The 18,878-nt window shown below is 41.4% G+C and overlaps 1 protein-coding gene across 10 annotated transcripts in view; it reads left to right on the plus strand.

The window, feature by feature from the left end:
• The window catches only part of Kiaa0753 (KIAA0753 ortholog), a 55,384-nt gene that overhangs the window by 9,742 nt on the left and 26,764 nt on the right, over nucleotides 1-18,878 (plus strand). For all 10 annotated transcript variants that reach the window (XR_007595501.1, XR_007595503.1, XR_007595500.1 and 7 more), the window contains exons 4-8: nucleotides 2,577-2,683; nucleotides 4,075-4,137; nucleotides 6,301-6,516; nucleotides 8,447-8,657; nucleotides 17,108-17,337. Coding sequence is in view for 6 of the 10 variants with exons in the window: in XM_050162849.1 (XP_050018806.1) it covers nucleotides 2,577-2,683; nucleotides 4,075-4,137; nucleotides 6,301-6,516; nucleotides 8,447-8,657; nucleotides 17,108-17,337 (827 nt within the window). In the remaining 4 variants the exon portion in view is untranslated. The remainder of the gene's footprint in view (nucleotides 1-2,576; nucleotides 2,684-4,074; nucleotides 4,138-6,300; nucleotides 6,517-8,446; nucleotides 8,658-17,107; nucleotides 17,338-18,878) is intronic.

The following is an 18,878-nucleotide window of genomic DNA, read 5'->3' on the forward strand; positions in this document are numbered from 1 at the left end:
CCCTCCCCCAACACACACATTACCAAGTTCTGCTGTGAGCTGGTTGGTTCAACCACTATAGGAGAGAGGCTTGGAGACTGACCTGGACCTGGGTCTCCTTTCTTTGAGTTGGCTCTGCCCACTCCCTCTCATGACCTTGCATCTCCTAATACCTGTGTACAAAGTATTCTTTAGTATTTGCTTTGTTAATACTGAAGTGCTCCTGGCAAAATTATGTTTTAAGTTGCTTTAAAAGACCATAGAATATATGTATTATAGATAAACCTACTTCATATCTGACCATACGGTAGAAGGGAAGAAGTATGATCATACACTATTTTCATAGAAATCAGTAATCTCAGGGTCCTTGCATTTATTTGGGAAGTAGTAGATTCAGGAGTAGAGAATAAGGTTATTAAAGCCAACAAGTAGGATGTCAAGCCCAACTCTTTAGCTGGAGCATGAGGAGTTGTGTAGCAAAAGGCGCTATTGGGCTATGATAATACATAGTCAAAAATCTTATTTTGCATTTAAAGATTATGTAAAATGTGAACATATAAATATATGTGTGTTAGAGAAAATTAGTGTAAATACCTTATAAAGTGCCTGTTGGTTGACACAAGATAAAACTACACGTTGAAGTGTGGCTAGATAGGAGACAAAGAACTGAAAAGAGATGTACTAAGGCTGGGTACAAATTTATCTCCTAGTTTCTCAGAACCAGCTACAAAGAAGCTGCCACCTGTTGCAGACCAGTAACATCTAAAACAGAAAAATGAAGCTGCCTGAGAAAACCAACTTACACACACACAGCCAGTCTTCCTATAGAGCATGTTGTATGATTGAGCATCATGGGTGGGCCAGAACATCACCACAGAACACCCCAGAAGTATTGTGGTTTGTGTCATGGTATCCATTAGTGTCAGTCTGTGGCATGATCCCACCAGATACTTTAAGTAGAAGCTAGGCTACCAGGGAACAAAGCTCCCAGGTCTACTGCTCCGGCTTTCTGGCCTAAGTCCCAAGACCTTTAGAACTGAGCTTTGGAAGCTGACCTGGTTTACTTTGTTTATGTAAATTTTTAAAGGATCATCAGTACTTGATAACTATAATAACAATGTCCTGACTGGGGCGGATGACTAAAAATACATGTGAATATGTAGCTTCAGTTTTTGCATTCAGTAGCTGTGCTTCCCAAGCCCAGGTGGGTGTGTTGAATCACCTTCAAGGTGGAGTTAAAGCCTTGCCTAAAGCAGTTCCTGTTTCTGTTCTTACAGGTGTGTGAACATGCATTTCCCCCCCACTGTGTAACCAAATAGAGGCAGCAATAATTAAGCCTTAAATTTTCCCTGTGACTCTTACTTGTATGTGCAACTTCTGGCTTCAAAGTTTTGCCCTTCTTAGCGGCCTAATTGCCTTATTGTTCTTTTTTGACTCTCTTTTTTAAAATCTGGTGCTGAAACTTAAACCCATGCATACTTGGTGAGTGTTGTACTGCCAAACTGCACTACACACCCTGTCCTGCAGCCGTTCAGTCCTAAAGAAACACAAAGAGGCTTTTATTAATTACAAACTGTTTGGCCTGTTAGCTCAGGCTTATTATTAAGTAGTTCTTACAACTTAAATTAACCCAGATTGTTGTCTTTGTTTAGCCACATGGCTTGGCACCTTTTCTCAGTGAGGCATTCTCATCTTGCTTCCTCTGCATCTGGGTGGCAACTGCATCTGGCCTTTCCTCTTTCCAGAGTGCTCTTTGTCTGATTGCCCCACCCATACTTCCTGCCTGGCTACTGGCCAATCAGCGTTTTATTAAACCAATATGAGTGATAAATTTTTACAGTGTACAAAAACATAATCCCACAGCATTCCTCTCTCATGTGTAACATTTTATTGAGAAAATTAAATTCAGAATATACTTATACTTGCAAAGTATTACTTCTATCAAATTGTCTGTTAAGAGTTTTGTAGAAGAATTTGTGTAAATATATTTGAAAACAGTGATCTAGAAGAAGCGTATAGATTGGATTTCCTAGTGGGTTTCCGCTGGAAATGTTTTTTGCTGATCTTTAAAAAATATGGGCAGTTAGTGTGTTCATGAGTGTGCTTCTTCACACATAGATGAAGACTTAGACTTAAAAATCATTCAAATGATTTAGCACTTCTATGTTAATGTGCTAGAGAAAGAATTTCTCATTTGGATTCAGGATAAGAAAGTAAAAATAATCTTACTTAGCATGAAAATAATCCAGTAAAGTTTTTTTTTTTTTTTGAAAATAGAGGAAGTTTTGTGACTTTTGTCTCAGTGTAAAGGGATTTTGAGACAGTAAGAAATGCTTCACAGTGAGGTCCAGTGGGTTTGTCTCAGTGAATTCTGATGTGCAGTACCACTTGCCAGCATCTTCCTGTCCCTCTGTCTAAGTCAGTACACAGCTCAGACTCGGGCTTAGCCTTGGCTATTGGAGGGTAAATCCACTAAGATAGCCTCTTTGTTTTCTTAGTAAGACCCAAGGTCTTCAGCTATTACTCCATTAAGTTCTTAAGGGTTCTTTGAGTTTCTTTGTGTGATTTTTAACCTAGTGTGGGGAAAATACTTTCAGATAGACTAGAGGAAGTTTTGGATCCAGATGAAGAGCATCGAATCCGAGTGAGAAGACAGGAACAAGCTGTGCGCTGTGCTCGCATGCTCTACGTTCTTCAGCAGCAGGTGAGGAAGAGCTGGGGAGGTGGAGCTGGTGTTCTGCATGTGGTGCTCTTAGGGACTTGGAGTTTTCCTTCTGTCACGGAAAGATGAGCCCAAAAGGCCCTGCATAAATTCTAATGGATTTCAGGCTTAATTCCCTGAACTCACAGACAAGTAATTCCCATTATTTTAACAGGTGTGTGTGTGTGTGTGTGTGTGTGTGTGTGTGTGTGTAATGTGCATATGATCAGGCTCCTTAAACTGTTGCTTTTGACTTTGAAGCCATAGACTACTGAATCTACTAAAAGCCATTTTTTTCCTTCTGAAAAAGTGCTTGCACATATGCACCCGAGTCTTAGAGACACTTTCCCATGTGTCTTAGAAAATAACATGGGTTATTCTTTAGTTCGTGCTAGAGAGTGAAGACTGTTGGCTTTCAGGAAGTATTTAACCGTTGATAAACAGGTATTTGCACTGGATTTTTTTTCCTGTGTGTGTCTGTGAAAGATATTTTTTTTTAAATTTAACATTAATTCTTTTTTTTTTTTCCAGGGAGGGTTTCTCTGTTTAGCTCTGGCTGTCCTTGAACTTGCTCTATAGACCAAGCTGGCCTAGAACTCACAGAGATCCTCCTGCCTCTGCCTCTCAAGTGCTGGGATTAAAGGTGTGCACCACCACCACCACCTGGCAACTTTTTATTTGTTAATAGAACTTTAAATCTTTTCTGGTCAAGTTACCTGTTGGTTTTTATAGCTTGAACCAAAGGCTATACTTTCGTTATTTTGTTTAAAGGCAAATGACACAGTTAAATTGTCTTGTGTATTCTTTTTGAATCCTGTGTTGGTTCTTGTTCTACACCATTGCCACAGAGATTGTTCTAGACAGGTGCTATACCACGGACCATATATTCCTAGCTGAGATTGATCTGAAACATGAATCTACCATGTCAGATTTCTACTTAAAGACTTTAGTGTTGCCTGATAGCCTCCCAACCCACCCCCAGTGTGTATGTGTATATATGGTGTGTGAAAGAGCCTTGCTGTGTAACTCTGGCTGACTTAGAACTCAGATAACCTCCTCTTTCTGCCTCCTAGTGCTGAGATCAAAGATATATGTCTCTACACCCAGCAGAAAGCAAAACTCTTTAGTGTAGCACTTAAGACTTAGTGAGTTTGCCCTTCTGTTATTCAGGTTTAGTTCTCCTTACACTGGGAACCTGACGATAGCTCTATTAGCCATTTTGAACTAGAAACCAGTCAGTGTCTTGGGAGTGTAGGTAATGAATGAGAAGCCTTTTCTTATTTTTATGTGATTTAAGTTAATATTTGGTTATATATGGACAAAATGGGTGTTTTTTCTATAGAAAGATAAATGGATATGTATAAAAATTTCATTTCCACCTTTTCATAAAACAGGTAAAAGAAATTCAGGAAGAATTGGATAAATTGAGTCCACATAAAATTAAACATACTAAGAAGGTATGTTATAATTCTGATGAGTGGTTATTAATAGAGTACATTTTACAGTGTTTTATCTGTGTTTATGTACACCTGTTGGGGACTAAACTGCTAAGTGTCTTGAATGTGAAACTGCCTCCCAAGGAAAAGGATCTGAAACAGGTCACTCCTGGTATAGTGCCAGGCCACTGTTTGGTCACTCCTGGTATAGCGCCAGGCCACTGTTTGGTCACTCCTGGTATAGAGACAGGCCACTGTATGGTCACTCCTGGTATAGAGACAGGCCACTGTTTGGTCACTCCTGGTATAGAGACAGGCCACTGTTTGGTCTGGTCACTCCTAGTATAGAGACAGGCCACTGTTTGGTCACTCCTGGTATAAAGACAGGTCAGGTCACTCCTGGTATAACAACAGGTCACTGTATGGTCATCTGCTCAGGAACCCCAAGACCAAGTTCTCAACACAAGGGATATTTATTTGCCCCAGAGAGACAGAGGGTGTGGAATAAGAGACTAAAACAGGAGATAGAGGATGAGGGAGAAGGAGAAGGGTACAAGGCAAGTGGGGAAAGGGATATTTGCCCTGGAAGACAAAGAACTGCCTCTGGATAGAGAGGAGGCAGACGTGGCCCATAGGCAAATGGCAGTTTATAAAGGTAAAATGGGAAACCCAGTGTTAGAATGAGGTGCATAATTTTAATTGGGCATGTTATTTAAGTGAACTAAAGGGGGCTTTTGATTCCTGGACCTCAGTACTTTGGTAGCTGAACCTTGGTACTCAGCCTCAGGAGAAGAAAGTGGCCAAATAATGGAGTAGACTTTGGTGGTTAGCTTTAGGAATGTAATTTAATAGTTTTTTTTAGCAAGGCAGAAGGAATGGGGGAGAAGGGCAAGTCCTGCCAGAGCCATGCTCACTGTGCTCGAGCTGGCCAGAGTCCCTTCACAGACAACAGGAAAGAAAAGATCCTGTTTCTAGAGAACTTGAAGTTGTTTTTATTATTATATTTAATTTTTTGAGACATGATTTCTAGCTTTGGAGCCTTTTCTGGAACTTGCTCTGTAGGCTAGGCTGGCCTCAAATTCACAGAGATCCACCTGCCTCTGCCTCCCGAGTGCTGGGATTTAAGGTGTGTGCTATCATCACTCAGCGAACTTGAGGTTTTACAACAGGGAGCACTTTGTATAGCAGATTGACTCCAGATATCTTTTTTAATTTATTTATTTTACATCCTGACCATAGTTTCCCCTCCCTCCTCTCCCAGCCTCTTTCCCCTCCTTCTTCTTTGTCCCCAATTCTGCTTCTCCTCCATTTTGATTCAGAAAAACGCAGACCTCCTATAGACATCAACGAAATATGGCATATCAAGTTTGCAGTCAGACTAAGCACCTCCCTTGTATTAAGGCTGGGCAAGGCTACCCAATATGAAGACTAGGGTCCCAAAAAACAGCAAAAGAGTCAAAGATAGTGCCTACTCCCACTATTATGGATCCTACAAGAAGACCAAGCTACACACTGTCACATACATTCAGAGGGCCTAGGTCAGTCTCATGCAGGTTCCCTGGTGGTCAGTCCGGTCTCTGTGGGCTCCTATGAGCCCAGGTTACTTGATTCTGTGGGTTTTCTTGTGATGTCCTTGATCCCTTAGGCTCCTACAGACCTTCCTCCCTCTCTTCAGCAAGATTCCCTGAGTTTGGCCTAATGTTTGGCTATGGGAATCTAAATCTGTTTCCATCAATTGCTGGATGAAGCCTCTCTGATGACAGCTGGGTTAGGCACCAATCTATGAGTACAGTGGAATATTGTTAGGCATCATTACATTGACTTTTTTCTATCCAAGGTCTCTGGGCCATTCAGCTTCTGGGTCCTGGTGCTCCAGGCAGTGTCAGGGGTGGTTTCACTCTTATTGATTGGGTCTGAGGCCGAACAAATTATTGACTGGCCACTCCCACAATCTCTGCACCACCCTTACCCCAGCACATCCTATAGGTGGTAGAGACAGTAGGTCAAAGGTTATGTGGCTGGGTTAGTGTACCAGTCCCTCCATCAGAAGTCTTGTCTGGTCACAGGAGATGGTCAGTTCAGGCTACTGTCCCTTATTGCTAGGACTCCAGATATTTTTAAAGGTTGCTGTGGTGTTAGGAAGTCAGAACCTGAAATAACCTCTCGCTTCTTGTTTGTTGCCAGTCGTGGGCAATGTCTAGGCTGGCAGCTGCTCATCGAGGAGCCATCCGGGCCTTACAGATGTTTGTCACTCAGTTTACTGACCGAGGAGAGCACCCAGTTCCTGCTCGGTGTAAGGAACTGGGCAGCCTTATTCGTCAGCTTTCGCTGTGTTCTGCCAAGCTGGATACTGATCCTTCTGTGCCAGATGTGGTCATAGACATCTTGCAGCAAATTGAGGTATGAAATAGACTACAGTTTTTGTTAGAAAGAGTGTTGTTTCAAGGCAGGGAAATAATACTGAATCTCTCTAGGTCCAGTCAATGAGAATACAAGACAAAGCTGCTGCCTGGTAACTTAATACTTTTCAGAGAACATAAGTTTGCATTTTTATTATTTTTACACTTTTCTCTTTATTATTTTTCTCTTCTTTGAGAGAAGGAATGATATGATAAGTCAAAGAACACATACTGTGGCACACATGCCCACACATCATCTATACTCAGAGTAATGAAAGAGTAAAAAGGAAAGGAAAATGGCAAGGAATTCTCAGATTAGTACGTACTTACTAATATTTGATCTAGATAGCTTCTAGGAAAGAAACACTTAGGATACATGCAAGTGAGAGCCTCAGGATCTGGGATGACTGGAGACATCTGGCATTCCTCAAGTGGTGTGTTCTAGTCAGGAAGGGACAGTCTTCTTCCTTCTCATTGGTAACAAAGACAGCATTAACAATGAGCTCTGGTTTTATAGTTTCATAGGTTTGTGGAGTCCTGCAACACAATGTAGCCTTTCACTCTTCCCGGGGTACCCTGGCTTGCAGATGCATTTGTTACTACTAACTTATATTGTTGCTGTTTCTGGCTTGCAAGTGCATTTGCTATTACTAACTTATATTGTTGCTGTTTCTAAAACAAAGGTCAGAGTGTGCTCTTGAGGGCAGGAACTAACAAGCCACCTATGCCAGTGTTACTTCTGTCCTGCATTTTCATCCAAAAAATAGGAAAAGATAGACTTATTAATAAGCTGTTGGCCCTTGTGGAAGAGTGGCATAGTAGGGAGAATTCCGTCTACCACTAACTGGCTCTGGTGGTCATTAAATCATGTTTTGCTATTGCAGTCCTGTTTAGCAGATGTCTGTGATGAACTTTGGTTACATCTGTGTAGACACAGCGCTCTATCAGGAGTGTAAATGTCAAGGGCAGGTCTTAGAGCTTTGACAGCACATCATACCGTGTCATTCATGCTCTTTAGCTTACCTACATGACACATTACTGAACTAAATAATTTCATTTAGAAGACCTGTCTTCCAGACCCTAGAGAGGATCTCAAGAGGTTGCCCCATCTCCTGAGCAAGAGCACCTGGAACAGTGTATCTCAAGCATAATGTAGATCTCCTCTAGTTTTGAAAATATTCAGCAATATAGGAAATTAAATTCTTGTTGATTCCTTGCCTGCCTTACTATCTTGTTTCCATATGATCCTGCGAATTCACCCTCCCTGACTGTGCTCTGTTGACTTTAATTGTACTGACCAGTACTGCCTGGGTGTGCCTTAGAGACATGCACCTGCCATTACTGCCATAGACAGACCCTGGACTGCTAAGTTCTGTTAGTTTATGGAAATGTATGTTCAGTACAGTGTGTTTACCCACATAAAGCACTGCTTGAGTTTATGGGATTTTGTTGAAAATGAACACATACAGCTGTGTTTGAAGACTGGTTAGTTTCCAAAGTGATGATTCTGAATTTTAAGGTTAGGGCACCTATTAAAAATAGTCATACTTGCCGGGCAGTGGTGGCGCACGTCTTTAATCCCAGCACTCGGGAGGCAAAAGCAGGCGGATCTCTGTGAGTTCGAGGCCAACCTAGTCTACAAGAGCTAATTCCAGGACAGGCACCAAAGCTACAGAGAAACCTTGTCTTGGAAAAAAAAAAAATAGTCATACTCAGAACATCTTTGCTGTTGATTTAAATGAGCTAAACTAGTAAAAGAACCTGTAAAAGTTATTTTTATAAGTTGATCACTTGTTGAAATAATACTGATTTTAAATTAAATGAAACACCTTGTTAACCACTAGAGATAGCCAGGTGTTATTTTCAATGTTATGACTAAAGTCTTACTTTAGTGAGATAAACTAATAGAATAACGACTGTTTTCATGACAGGCTTTGGAGTCTCTCCTGGAAAAGAAACTGTCACCTAAAAAGGTAAAGAAATGTTTCACAGAAGTGCGGAGCAGATTCCCTATTGGTAGCCAAAGAATCTTAGAGAAAGGGGCAACTATACTGCCCAAGAATGAGAGGAGACCCTTGGTCACAAAGGAGACATTTCCACAGGAATCCAGTCGACCTTCTGTGGCAAAGAGGCTCCTTGATGGTATGTGTCTCAAATGTTACTCTGTGAGAGTGGCTGCAACAGTTACTGGGGGAGGAGGATGGAGGGGGGGATGGGAGGAGGTGTTAGAATTTGTGGCTCTGTCCATGAGAACTGCCTTGAAGCTAGGATCAGGAAGTAGCAGCAAGTATCTGTCCTAGGACTGGAGGCTGGAATATGCTGCCCCAGAAGACTGTGAGCAAGTCAGATCCCCTTTGCTCTATCATGGTGCCACACTGATTGTATTGTACTAACTGGTGTGTTTTTGTGTGTTTCTGGATCCTCATCCTAGGAAACAGATTGTTAGGTTGTATGGTATGCACATTTGAGCAGATGCTGCCAGTTTACCCCTTAAAAGTAGGTATATGATCATGTTTTAATGAGCAGTATTTTATATAAGAAGATCTGAATGTTTCCGGCTTCCGTGGGGAATTACCCCCCCCACACACACACACACATACACCACCGAGACAGGGTTTTCTGTGTAGTCTTGGCTGTTGTAGAACTCACTCTGTAGACCAGGCATCTTATAGTTGCGTGTTGTAGTTCTGTCCTCTTGAGGACTGTTCATGGCTTCCTTACCCATGCTTATTTCTTCTGTGCTGATTTTCCCTTTTGTATTCTTTATCCTTCTCTTTGTTGAGTTCTACTGCTTTTACTTACGAATATAAAAGTTCTGTGGATACTGTAGCTATTGATCTTACTCATATTTTAATACTTGACAACTGATTTTCCTTTGTTATTGTTCAAAACTTTGCTGGTCATTGCTCACTGTGAGAAACTGAGAGTGAGCTTCTTGTGTGTGGGAATGCTGCAGGCAGTCTGTCAGCTTGTGGGGAAGAGGCGGCTATGCAGTGTGATCACTTCTTGTGGCCTTTTTTCTAGACCTTCAGTCCAGTGGAGAGGCCTCTGTATAGGGGTTTATAAATTCCCTAGTTTTTACTGCTGTTGTGAATGACATTTTTTGTTAATTAAGAAATTGGCTGTCACGACTTGAAGGGAAGCGCCTGGGTTTGTGTATTGGCCTCATATCTGGCAGTGCCTTGAAGTCTATTGTGATCCTGTGTCTTATTAGGCCTGCACAGCTGGGGACTTCTGAAACCGCTTGCCTTGTTATAGTCTAGAGAGCGAGCCTTTGCACATCAGTAAGATGATGCAGCACCTCTGAGCTACACAGCCAACAGAGGGCATCCCCCAAGCCCTGAGGTAGAGCCATCCTGCTGAGTCTTATAACTGAGGCTGACCTGTAACTTTGCAAACCTCATGTCGTAGGCTTCTTGGTGCTAGGATTACAGGTATGAGCCACAATATCCTGCTAAGGGATGTGCTTGGTAATTAATTGTAACATTTAAATTTTCCAATATTTAAAGTTCCCAAGGACCCAATAGCAATGTGTGTTATAAGTTGATGCTTCAGATTTGATGAAATAAAGGTTTTGTTGCTTATTTTTTTTGTCATTTTCCAGATAGTTGAGATAACCTATAAACATGGGTAAAACCAGTAAATTAATTTTTCTTTCTAAAAAAAAGTTCTATTTTGGGGCTGGAGAGAAGACTCCATAGTTAAGAGCACTGGCTGCTCTCCCAAAGGACCCAGGTTCAATTCCTAGTACCCACATGACAGCTCACAACTGTCTATAAACTTCAGTTCCAGATCTGACATCCTCATGCAGACAAACATGCAAGCAATACACCAATGTACATAAAATGAAAATAATTTTTTAAAAGTTCTATAGTATTTATAATTATAGTTATATGTGTAGGTCAGAGGACAACTTTGAGGGATCAGTTCTCTTCATCTGCCATGGGTTCCAAGGATTGAACTCAGGTTGTTGGTTCACAATAAGTCCTTTTTATCCTCTGAGCCATCTTCCTGGCCCTTGTCTTCATTTTTTAATTGTTATTGCTGTTTCTTTTTTAACACTGTCGTAGATCTCTATATTTAACCTTAGATTTACTGAGAGTAATGGCATGTTGAATTTCCTTTGACCTTCTTTTGTGTTTTTCATTTGCCAAAATTTGGGTTTTCTATTTGTTTGTTTTCCCACATTGTAATTTACTATGTCAACATTTTTCTTTTCTTGAAAGCAGAAACTTCTGTGAGTATCTCACCTCTGTTGGTGTGTTTGTTGATCTTCTGTGGACCCTGAGCAGCGTAGTGTTCTTCCTGTAGCCTCAGTGGAGCACTAAGTGATGACCAGAGGAGCAGTTAGCGTTGAGTGTGTGTAGAGGGGGCTCTGTAGTTCTGACAGGTGAAGAGCCCGGTCCCACAGGTGGAAGGCTCAGTTCCAGAAGACTGCCTCACTTGCGATGCCAGTTGCAAGTCTTGGGTTGTAACCTGCAGCTCTAAATCTAGGCTTGCTGGGATTGCTCACTGAACTCCCATTCCTCCCATTACCAAGGATGCTACACCAGGTACAAGTGAATAGCCGATGGGAGATACCTAAGGCCAGGAATGTGGGAAGGGGAACACGACCTCCAGATGGTGTTGTATGGATATATGTATATAGCAATCCCAAAGTTCCCGGAAGCCCATGGTGTAAGAGCTTCCATTACATGGGGCTTTCATCACATAGGCATGCTTGATTATAACTCGAGTCTTGCCTCCTATGTTCTACCCTTCCTTGAGTGTGGGGCTAGAATAAATTAAACTTGCCCTGGAGCCAGAATAGGAAGCTGGGCTTTGCACTCACTCTTGTGACCTTGAGCAAATTCTCCATTTATTTCCTCACCTAAAGAATCTAACCTGTTCTGTCTGCATGGTGGGACTCAGGTGGTGTAGCAAACATGAGGCATGGTAACAGCCACATTGTCACATTTGCTGTGGAGTGAAGCTTGCCTATAGGTAGCTGGTTTGCAAGTTTTGTGCATTTGCTCCTGGAGAGCAATGTGGTAATCTTTAGTATTATTTTTCTTGTTCTTACAATCTTTCAGAAGGTCATGTTTTTCTTTCTGTTTTAGATACCTCTTCCTCTTCCTAAGTCTTCATTCTAATTTCCTGGATTCCTCCTCCCTACCCTGTACCTCTAAAATGTCACAGGGAGCCCCAAGGGAGGGAAACTGCCTCTGTGTCATTTGGTATTTATGACTGGGCCTGATTGGATCAACTACCTTGTGATTTAAGTACTTGTTGACTGGTGCGGTTCTTAGAGGCTGTGCCTACTGATTGCATTAGTGTACTGTGTGAGGATGTAAGGAGCTGTAAGGCTGGTGGCCGCCACTCTGCTGGCAGCAGTGTCTTCAGACTCAGCTCCCCAGGAATTTGCACTGCATTTGCCGTCTGATTGATGCCATTCATAACTGAAAAGGTGTCAGGACCTAGCAGCCAGCGTTGCTTCAATAGATGTAATCTTGGAAGTTCCTAAGCTGCAGCCTAGCAGTCAATCCTGGCATTCTTCTGCTCTGGTTTATATCCCTTTTGAGAACATCTGAGGAAAGCAGTGCTTGGGGGAGTCCAGATCCTGACTTACTGCTGCTAAGGAAGAATTTGAATAAAGCTTTCCTTTGGCTCTTAAATATTCTAAACAGAAAGGAATGAAAATAATAAATACCATGTATTTACTATGCAGTTTTAAATATTTTTGTCTGTAATTTTTTTTTTTTTCAAAAATCATGACAAGTCCCTTAAATATTTCCCTCATACCGTTAGGACCCTGTCCTGTTTTTATGTCTGAGCTGCTCATGTATGTGTCCATAATATATTGCTTCTCATATGTATTAATACATGTATGTATCGTATGATACATACAGTATGTATCAGCCTATAGTGTGCTTCCCTCTTTTTTTTTTAAATATTTATTTATTTATTATGTATACAATATTCTGTCTGTATGCCTGAAGGCCAGAAGAGGGCGCCAGACCTCTTTACAGATGGTTTAGCCACCATGTGGTTGCTGGGAATTGAACTCAGGACCTTTGGAAGAGCAGGCAATGCTCTTAACCACTGAGCCATCTCTCCAGCCCCAGTGTGCTTCCCTCTTATTTAAATTAGTAGACTTGTTCATATTAATAGGTGAAATCTATTTTTTCCCAATTCAAACTCCGGGCCTTACATAGTAGGAAAGCTACATTCCCCAGTTCAGAGAATTCTAACTTTCTTAATTGTGTGGGTTTCCCTTGTATAAATAAACCATAGATAACTTTTCATCTCTTCAGACTTATTAATGAGCACTTGGGTTTTTCTCAATTTCTGTCATAGATCTGTGTATGTGATGTAAGATCTCACTGTGTTGACAGGATGGCCCAGAACTCCTGAGTAGCTGAGAGTATACACAGATGACACGATGCCACTATGCTGGCTGCTTCTGCTTTTAGAAACAGTGACAGGGTGAAGTAAAAGCCTGTGCCTCTCCCCTTTGTGTTCATATATGCAAGTTCCCTGGGCCCAGTGTGCCTGTGTTGCAGCTGCTGCACTGCAAATCCTCAGCCTTACTAGGAGCGTCGATTGATCGATCAGTCGAGCCACCCTTCAGAGGAGTTAACCAGTTGACTCCTGTGCTAGTGGCTTCTGGGTTCCCTCCTCATCTATGTTTGGATCATATTCACATTTTCCCAGTCTAATGGCTGTGAATGCTAACTTATGGCTCAATTTTCCTGATTACTAAATGAAGTTTGTTGTTTTTTTCATGCTTTTATTGGGCACTTGTTTTTTTGCATAAATTGTAGTTTCTATACTTGTTAACATTTCTCTGTTGGACTACTTATTTCCTTTCTAGACTTGTAAAATTCTTCATATCATTGGAGTATTGATCCCATGTTAAGTATATGTATTTCAGGGATCTCTTTCCAAATTTGGCTGATTTGTTATGGTGACTTTTGATCAAAAGCTGTAGTTCAGTGTAAATAAGCCCTAATAAGGCAACATCATACTTGAGTTTAAGAAAGTCTTTTCTGTCCTGATGATGTGATGATATTCTCAGAGAATAAAAAACCACTTCCTTTAGGACTATGATGCTGTGACCCTTTAATACAGCTTCCCAGGTTGTGGTGCCCCCAGTCATAAGATTGTTTTGTTGTACTTAATAACTCTAATTTTGCTACTGTTGCGAATCCTAATATAAATATCTGATATTCAGGGTATTCGATATGTGACCCACCTCCCAAGGAAGGGGTCACGACCCACAGGTTGAGAACCACTGCTTTAGGATTTCATGCTTTTGTGAGCTGCTGTTCAGGGGCCTTCTACTCTGATATTTGATATGTGGACTGTAGTAATCTTTAGGTCATACCTGCTGATCTGTGGTTCCTATCCTGTGCCATTGGTTCCTATGTTCCCTCCACACTGCTTTGACCATTGCAGCTCCTGCTAAGGTTCTCATCTCTGGTCAAGAAAGGCCCCACTTCTACTTCAATCCCCATTTTGTTGTTACTATTCAAATTTGCTGGGCTAATTCTTTTCTTTCTTTCCTTCTTTCTTTTTTTTTTTTTTTTGGTTTTTTGAGACAGGGTTTCTCTGTAGCTTTGGAGCCTGTCCTGGAACTAGCTCTTGTAGACCAGGCTGGCCTCGAACTCACAAAGATCCGCCTGCCTCTGCCTCCAGGCTTTTACACTTCTCATGAATGTTTAAAATTAGATTTATTATTTTATGTGTGAATGTTTTGCCTGCATGTACATATGTGTACCATGTGCATGCCTGGTGCCCTCAGAAGTCAGAAGAAGGCATGGATTCCCAGGAACTGGAATTACGAATTGTTGTGAATCATTCTGTTGGTACTGGGAACCTAACCTGGGCCCTTCTAAAAGAACAAGTGCTCTTAAATGCTAAGCCATCCCTCCAGTCCCTTCACACAGATTTTAGAACCAATGTATTTAGGTTTCATCTGTTTGCTTTGTGTTTTGGTAGTCTTACCATTGTAGCTCTGGCTGATTTGGGACTTGTTGTGTTGTCCTGACTCACCTCAAACTCAAAGAGATCCACCTGCCTTTGCCTCCTAAGTGCTGGGAATAAAGGTGTGTGCCACCGCACCCAACTAGATCAGTCTGTTTAGACACACACACACACACACACACACACACACACACACATTATACTTTGATATAAATTTGAAATTATAGATCTCTTAGTGGAGAATTGACATCTTTACAATGTTCAGTCTGTAAATAAAAACTTGATTCAGATTTTCATTTGGTACTTAGCCCAACACTGCAAAAATAAATAAAATAAAAGCTTTGAAATGTTTTGTATGAAATTCCTATGAGCTTCTCGTTAGGTTTCCTCCTCATTTTCTTGGTGTTCTTGTATTTGTATATCTGTGTTTGCTGTTGCTTGTTCCAGGACTGGAACCCAGGGCCCCACTCATGCTGACATTCTGGCACTGAGCCATCACTCAGCCCCACCTCAGTCTTTGTTAATGTTAATGGGATATTGTTCCTATTACGTCTCCTGAGTAGTTTATTCTGTGACTTTTGTATATTGCTCTTATGTATAGAAATTTGACTGAGAAGTCTCATTAATAAGAGTTAATCTGTATTCCAATTTTCCTGAATTGTCTATATAAACCTTTCTCTCATTTTTAAAAAAAAGGTTTATTTTCTTTTTTATTGCAATGGGATACCATGTATGCAGAATACACTTCATACTATATTCTATATCAAATTAGCTTTCAAAGATGTTGAATAGGGAAAGAAATTTTTAAGTGTTTTCATTTTTTAAAGTTTTTAATCTGAGGAAGAGGGATGGCATAGTGGTTAAGAGCACTAGCTGCTCTTCCAGAGGACCTGGGTTTGATTCCCAGCACCCACATGGTGACTCACAGCTGTCTTTAACTCCAGTTCCAGATCTGAGGGTACCAGGCATACATATGATGCATGCACAGACATATTTGTAAGCAAAACACTCATCCACATAAAAGAAATAAATTTACAAAAATAAAGTGTTTTATCATTCATTTGTATGTATATTTGTGCACCTTTACATGCAGTGCTCATGGAGTTTAAAAAGTAGCATTGGAAGCCCTGGAACTGAGGTTATGCATGATTGTGAACCACTGTGTGGCTGCTGGGAACTGAACCCAAGTCCTGTACGAGAGCATTAAGTGCTTTTAGACACTGAACCATCTCTGGCTCCAATATTTCCATTTTAGAAATACAATGTCTTAGTTAAGGTTACTGTTGCTGGGATTGAAACACCATGACCAAAGCAACGTGGGGAGCAACTTTCTCATAGTTCCACTTAACAGTTCATCATGAAAAGCAGTGAGGGTAAGAAATACAGGGCAAGAATCTGGAGGCAGGAGCTGATACAGAGGCCAGGGAGGGGTGCTGCGTACTCATTTGTCATCATGGCTTGCTCAGCCTGCTTTCTTATAGAACCCGGGCCTACCAGCCTAGGAATAGCACCACCCACAATGGGCTGGGCTGTCCCTCATTAATCACTAATTAAGAAATACCCTACAGCTGGACCTTATGAAGATATTTTCTTTCAGTTGAGGTTCCCTCCTTTTGAATGACTCTAGTTTGTGTCAAGTTAACATAAATCTTCATAACATAGTAAGCACAATATGGTAACCCAGTGAAAATATAATTACAATCAGCAGGGAGCCAGTTTGGGGAGTATTTTATAGTCAAAAGGCCCTTGAGAGGCCAACCTGGGTAGGAGCAAGACATATTGCAGAATTAGGACCATAGATAAGAACTGGAAATCAGTAAATATGGGTCCTGACATTGAGGGGGCTCCAGCCATGGTGCTTGGGCATTGGTAATTTCAACTTTGGTGGTACTGGTAAGGGAGGCAGCCAGTTGCTGTAGGATAATGCTCTTGTACACTGTAGAAATTTGTTACTTGTATTAGTTTAATAAAATGCTGATTGACCAGTAGCCAGGCAGGAAGTATAGGCAGAGCAACCAGACTAAGAAAATTCTGGGAAAGGCAGAGAATCAATCAGTCATCAGCCAGATGCAGAGGAAGCAAGATGAGAATGCTTTACAGAGAAAAGGTACCAAACCACATGGCTAAACATAGACACGAATTATGGGTTAATTTAAGTTGTAAGAGCTAGTTAGTAATAAATCTGAACTAATAGGCACTCAGTTTCATTTTATTTTTTAAAGTGTTTTTCATATTTATTAAATATTTTTAAATATTACTTATATTGTATACAATATTCTGTCTGTGTATATGCCTGCAGGCCAGAAGAGGGTACCAACCTCATTACAGATAGTTGTGAGCCACCATGTGGTTGCTGGGAATTGAACTCAGGACCTCTGGAAGAGCAGGCTATGCTCTTAACTGCTGAGCCATCTCTCCAGCCCCGGCAGTTTTAATATAAGCCTCTGTGTGTTTGTTTGGTACTGAACAGCTGCGGGACCAGGCAAGATAAAAATTCTGTCTATAACAGGTGTGGCAGCAGAGCTCCCTGCTTTTCACAGAGCTGGGCTGGAGGTGATAGCCTCTGTGCTATCCATTCATTCTGCTTGTGTGGCTAAGTAGAAATTTCTCCTCTGAAATCTCTGTAGATGTCTGCCAGCCTGATGTGGAGCTTCCAGTGACTCAAAGGTTGGAGAGTGAACTTGGTGTGGTAGACGAGGACACTCTTTCAGAAGCCCCTTTTATATCGGACCACGGTTCAGGCATCAAGGATGAAACACTAACTCCAGCAAAAACACGAGCAGTGAGAAAGAAGACTGCAATGGAGCGTGTGCCATTTAGGAAGAAAGACACTTCGGAGTCAGCCAGACTACAGCAGGTATGAAGCCTTTTCTTTCCTGTGACCCATTTATATGCATCTGATGTTTTCCAAGGCCCTACAAGCTACTAAAGGGTAGGACCAGCATTTGTTTGGGGGCAGATGGTTGCCTCAACCCTGGGTCCAGCAATCTAAGTTGGCTTACTTAAATCCAGGTTTTGCTTTTTATTTTAACAAAAGCCAGTTTGTAATGGTAGTATAGGGTATAGCATTCCATCCTTCCCTGATTCAGGAAGATCCTAATTAATTCAATACCATCATCATAATTAGAAAACTTGTCTTAAAATTCAATATTTGAGGGGCTGGAGAAATGGCCCTGAGGTTAAGAGTACTGTCTGCTCTTCCAAAGGTCCTGAGTTCAATTCCCAGCAACCACATGGTGGCTCACAGCCATCTGTAATGAGGTCTGGTGCCCTCTTCTGGCCTGCAGGCATACACACAGACAGAATATTGTATACTTAATTAAAAAAATTCAATATTTGAAAGTGCGAGAGTTGAGAGGATTTAGATTCTGTTATGAGTGGTCAGTGGAAATGCTGTTCCACTGATGGCTCAGTGGTTTTAGGAGTACTTGCTGCCTTTCTAGAAGACACACATGGTGGGTAAGTGCTTTTTAGTATGACTTTGGGAACTAGCTGGGTAGTTAGAGCGTGTGGCCTGAAACTACCTTATATTTTAGACTTCTGTCTAAAACTTCCTTACAAGTCTGTTGGCTCAGTGGTTAGCACTGATTGCTCTTCCAGACCTAGGTTTGATTCCAAGCAGTCACATGGTAGCCCACAACCATCTGTAACTCCAATTACAGGATATCTAGTGTCCTTCTCTTGTCTCCATAGGCACCAGGCATATACGTATAGTACACAGATATACATGCGGGCAAAACATCCATACACATACAATTAATTAACTAATAAAAAAATTCGACAGCAACAACAAAAAGCTTCCTTATGGTCCTACAGTGGAAAACTGGCTAGATGAGCACCTCTGGTCCGAGTGCACTTACTGCTGTGGCTGCCATTCAAGTAGTACTATCCAGAGGCTTCTGCAGCAAGCCTGGGTATTATCACATCACCTTAGAAAAGGAAATCTGGCAGTTTACTAGTGTTGTAGTTTCCTTTCTCTTGCTGTGGAAAAATCATCAAATTGGGAGGAAAGGGTTTTTGTTATTGTTTTGTGTGTGTGTGCAGTAGTTCAAGGTAGGAAAGTGAAGGCAGGAACTGAAGCAGAGACCATGTTGGAATCCTTTTTACTGACTTGCTCCTCATGAACTCCTCAGCCTACTTCATTATACAACCTGTATGCCTACAGTGGTACTGCGTACAGCAAATTGGCTTTTCATATCACTCATTAATCAAGAAAATGCCCCACAGACTTGCCTCCAAGCCAGTCTGGTGTAGGTACTTTCTCATTTGAAGTTCCCCCTTTGTGAGGATTAAAACACTAATCAGCCCTGCCAGTAACCAACAGGTCATGGATTGCGATCAAGTATTTATTTCTTCCCAGATAAACTTGTAATGAGGTCACTGGGAAGTCAGGAGTGA

Source organism: Alexandromys fortis, unplaced genomic scaffold, assembly GCF_014885135.2.
Source record: "Alexandromys fortis isolate MF-2015 unplaced genomic scaffold, M_Fortis_MF-2015_v1.1 scaffold_84, whole genome shotgun sequence".
NCBI classification, from domain to species: Eukaryota; Metazoa; Chordata; class Mammalia; order Rodentia; family Cricetidae; genus Alexandromys; species Alexandromys fortis.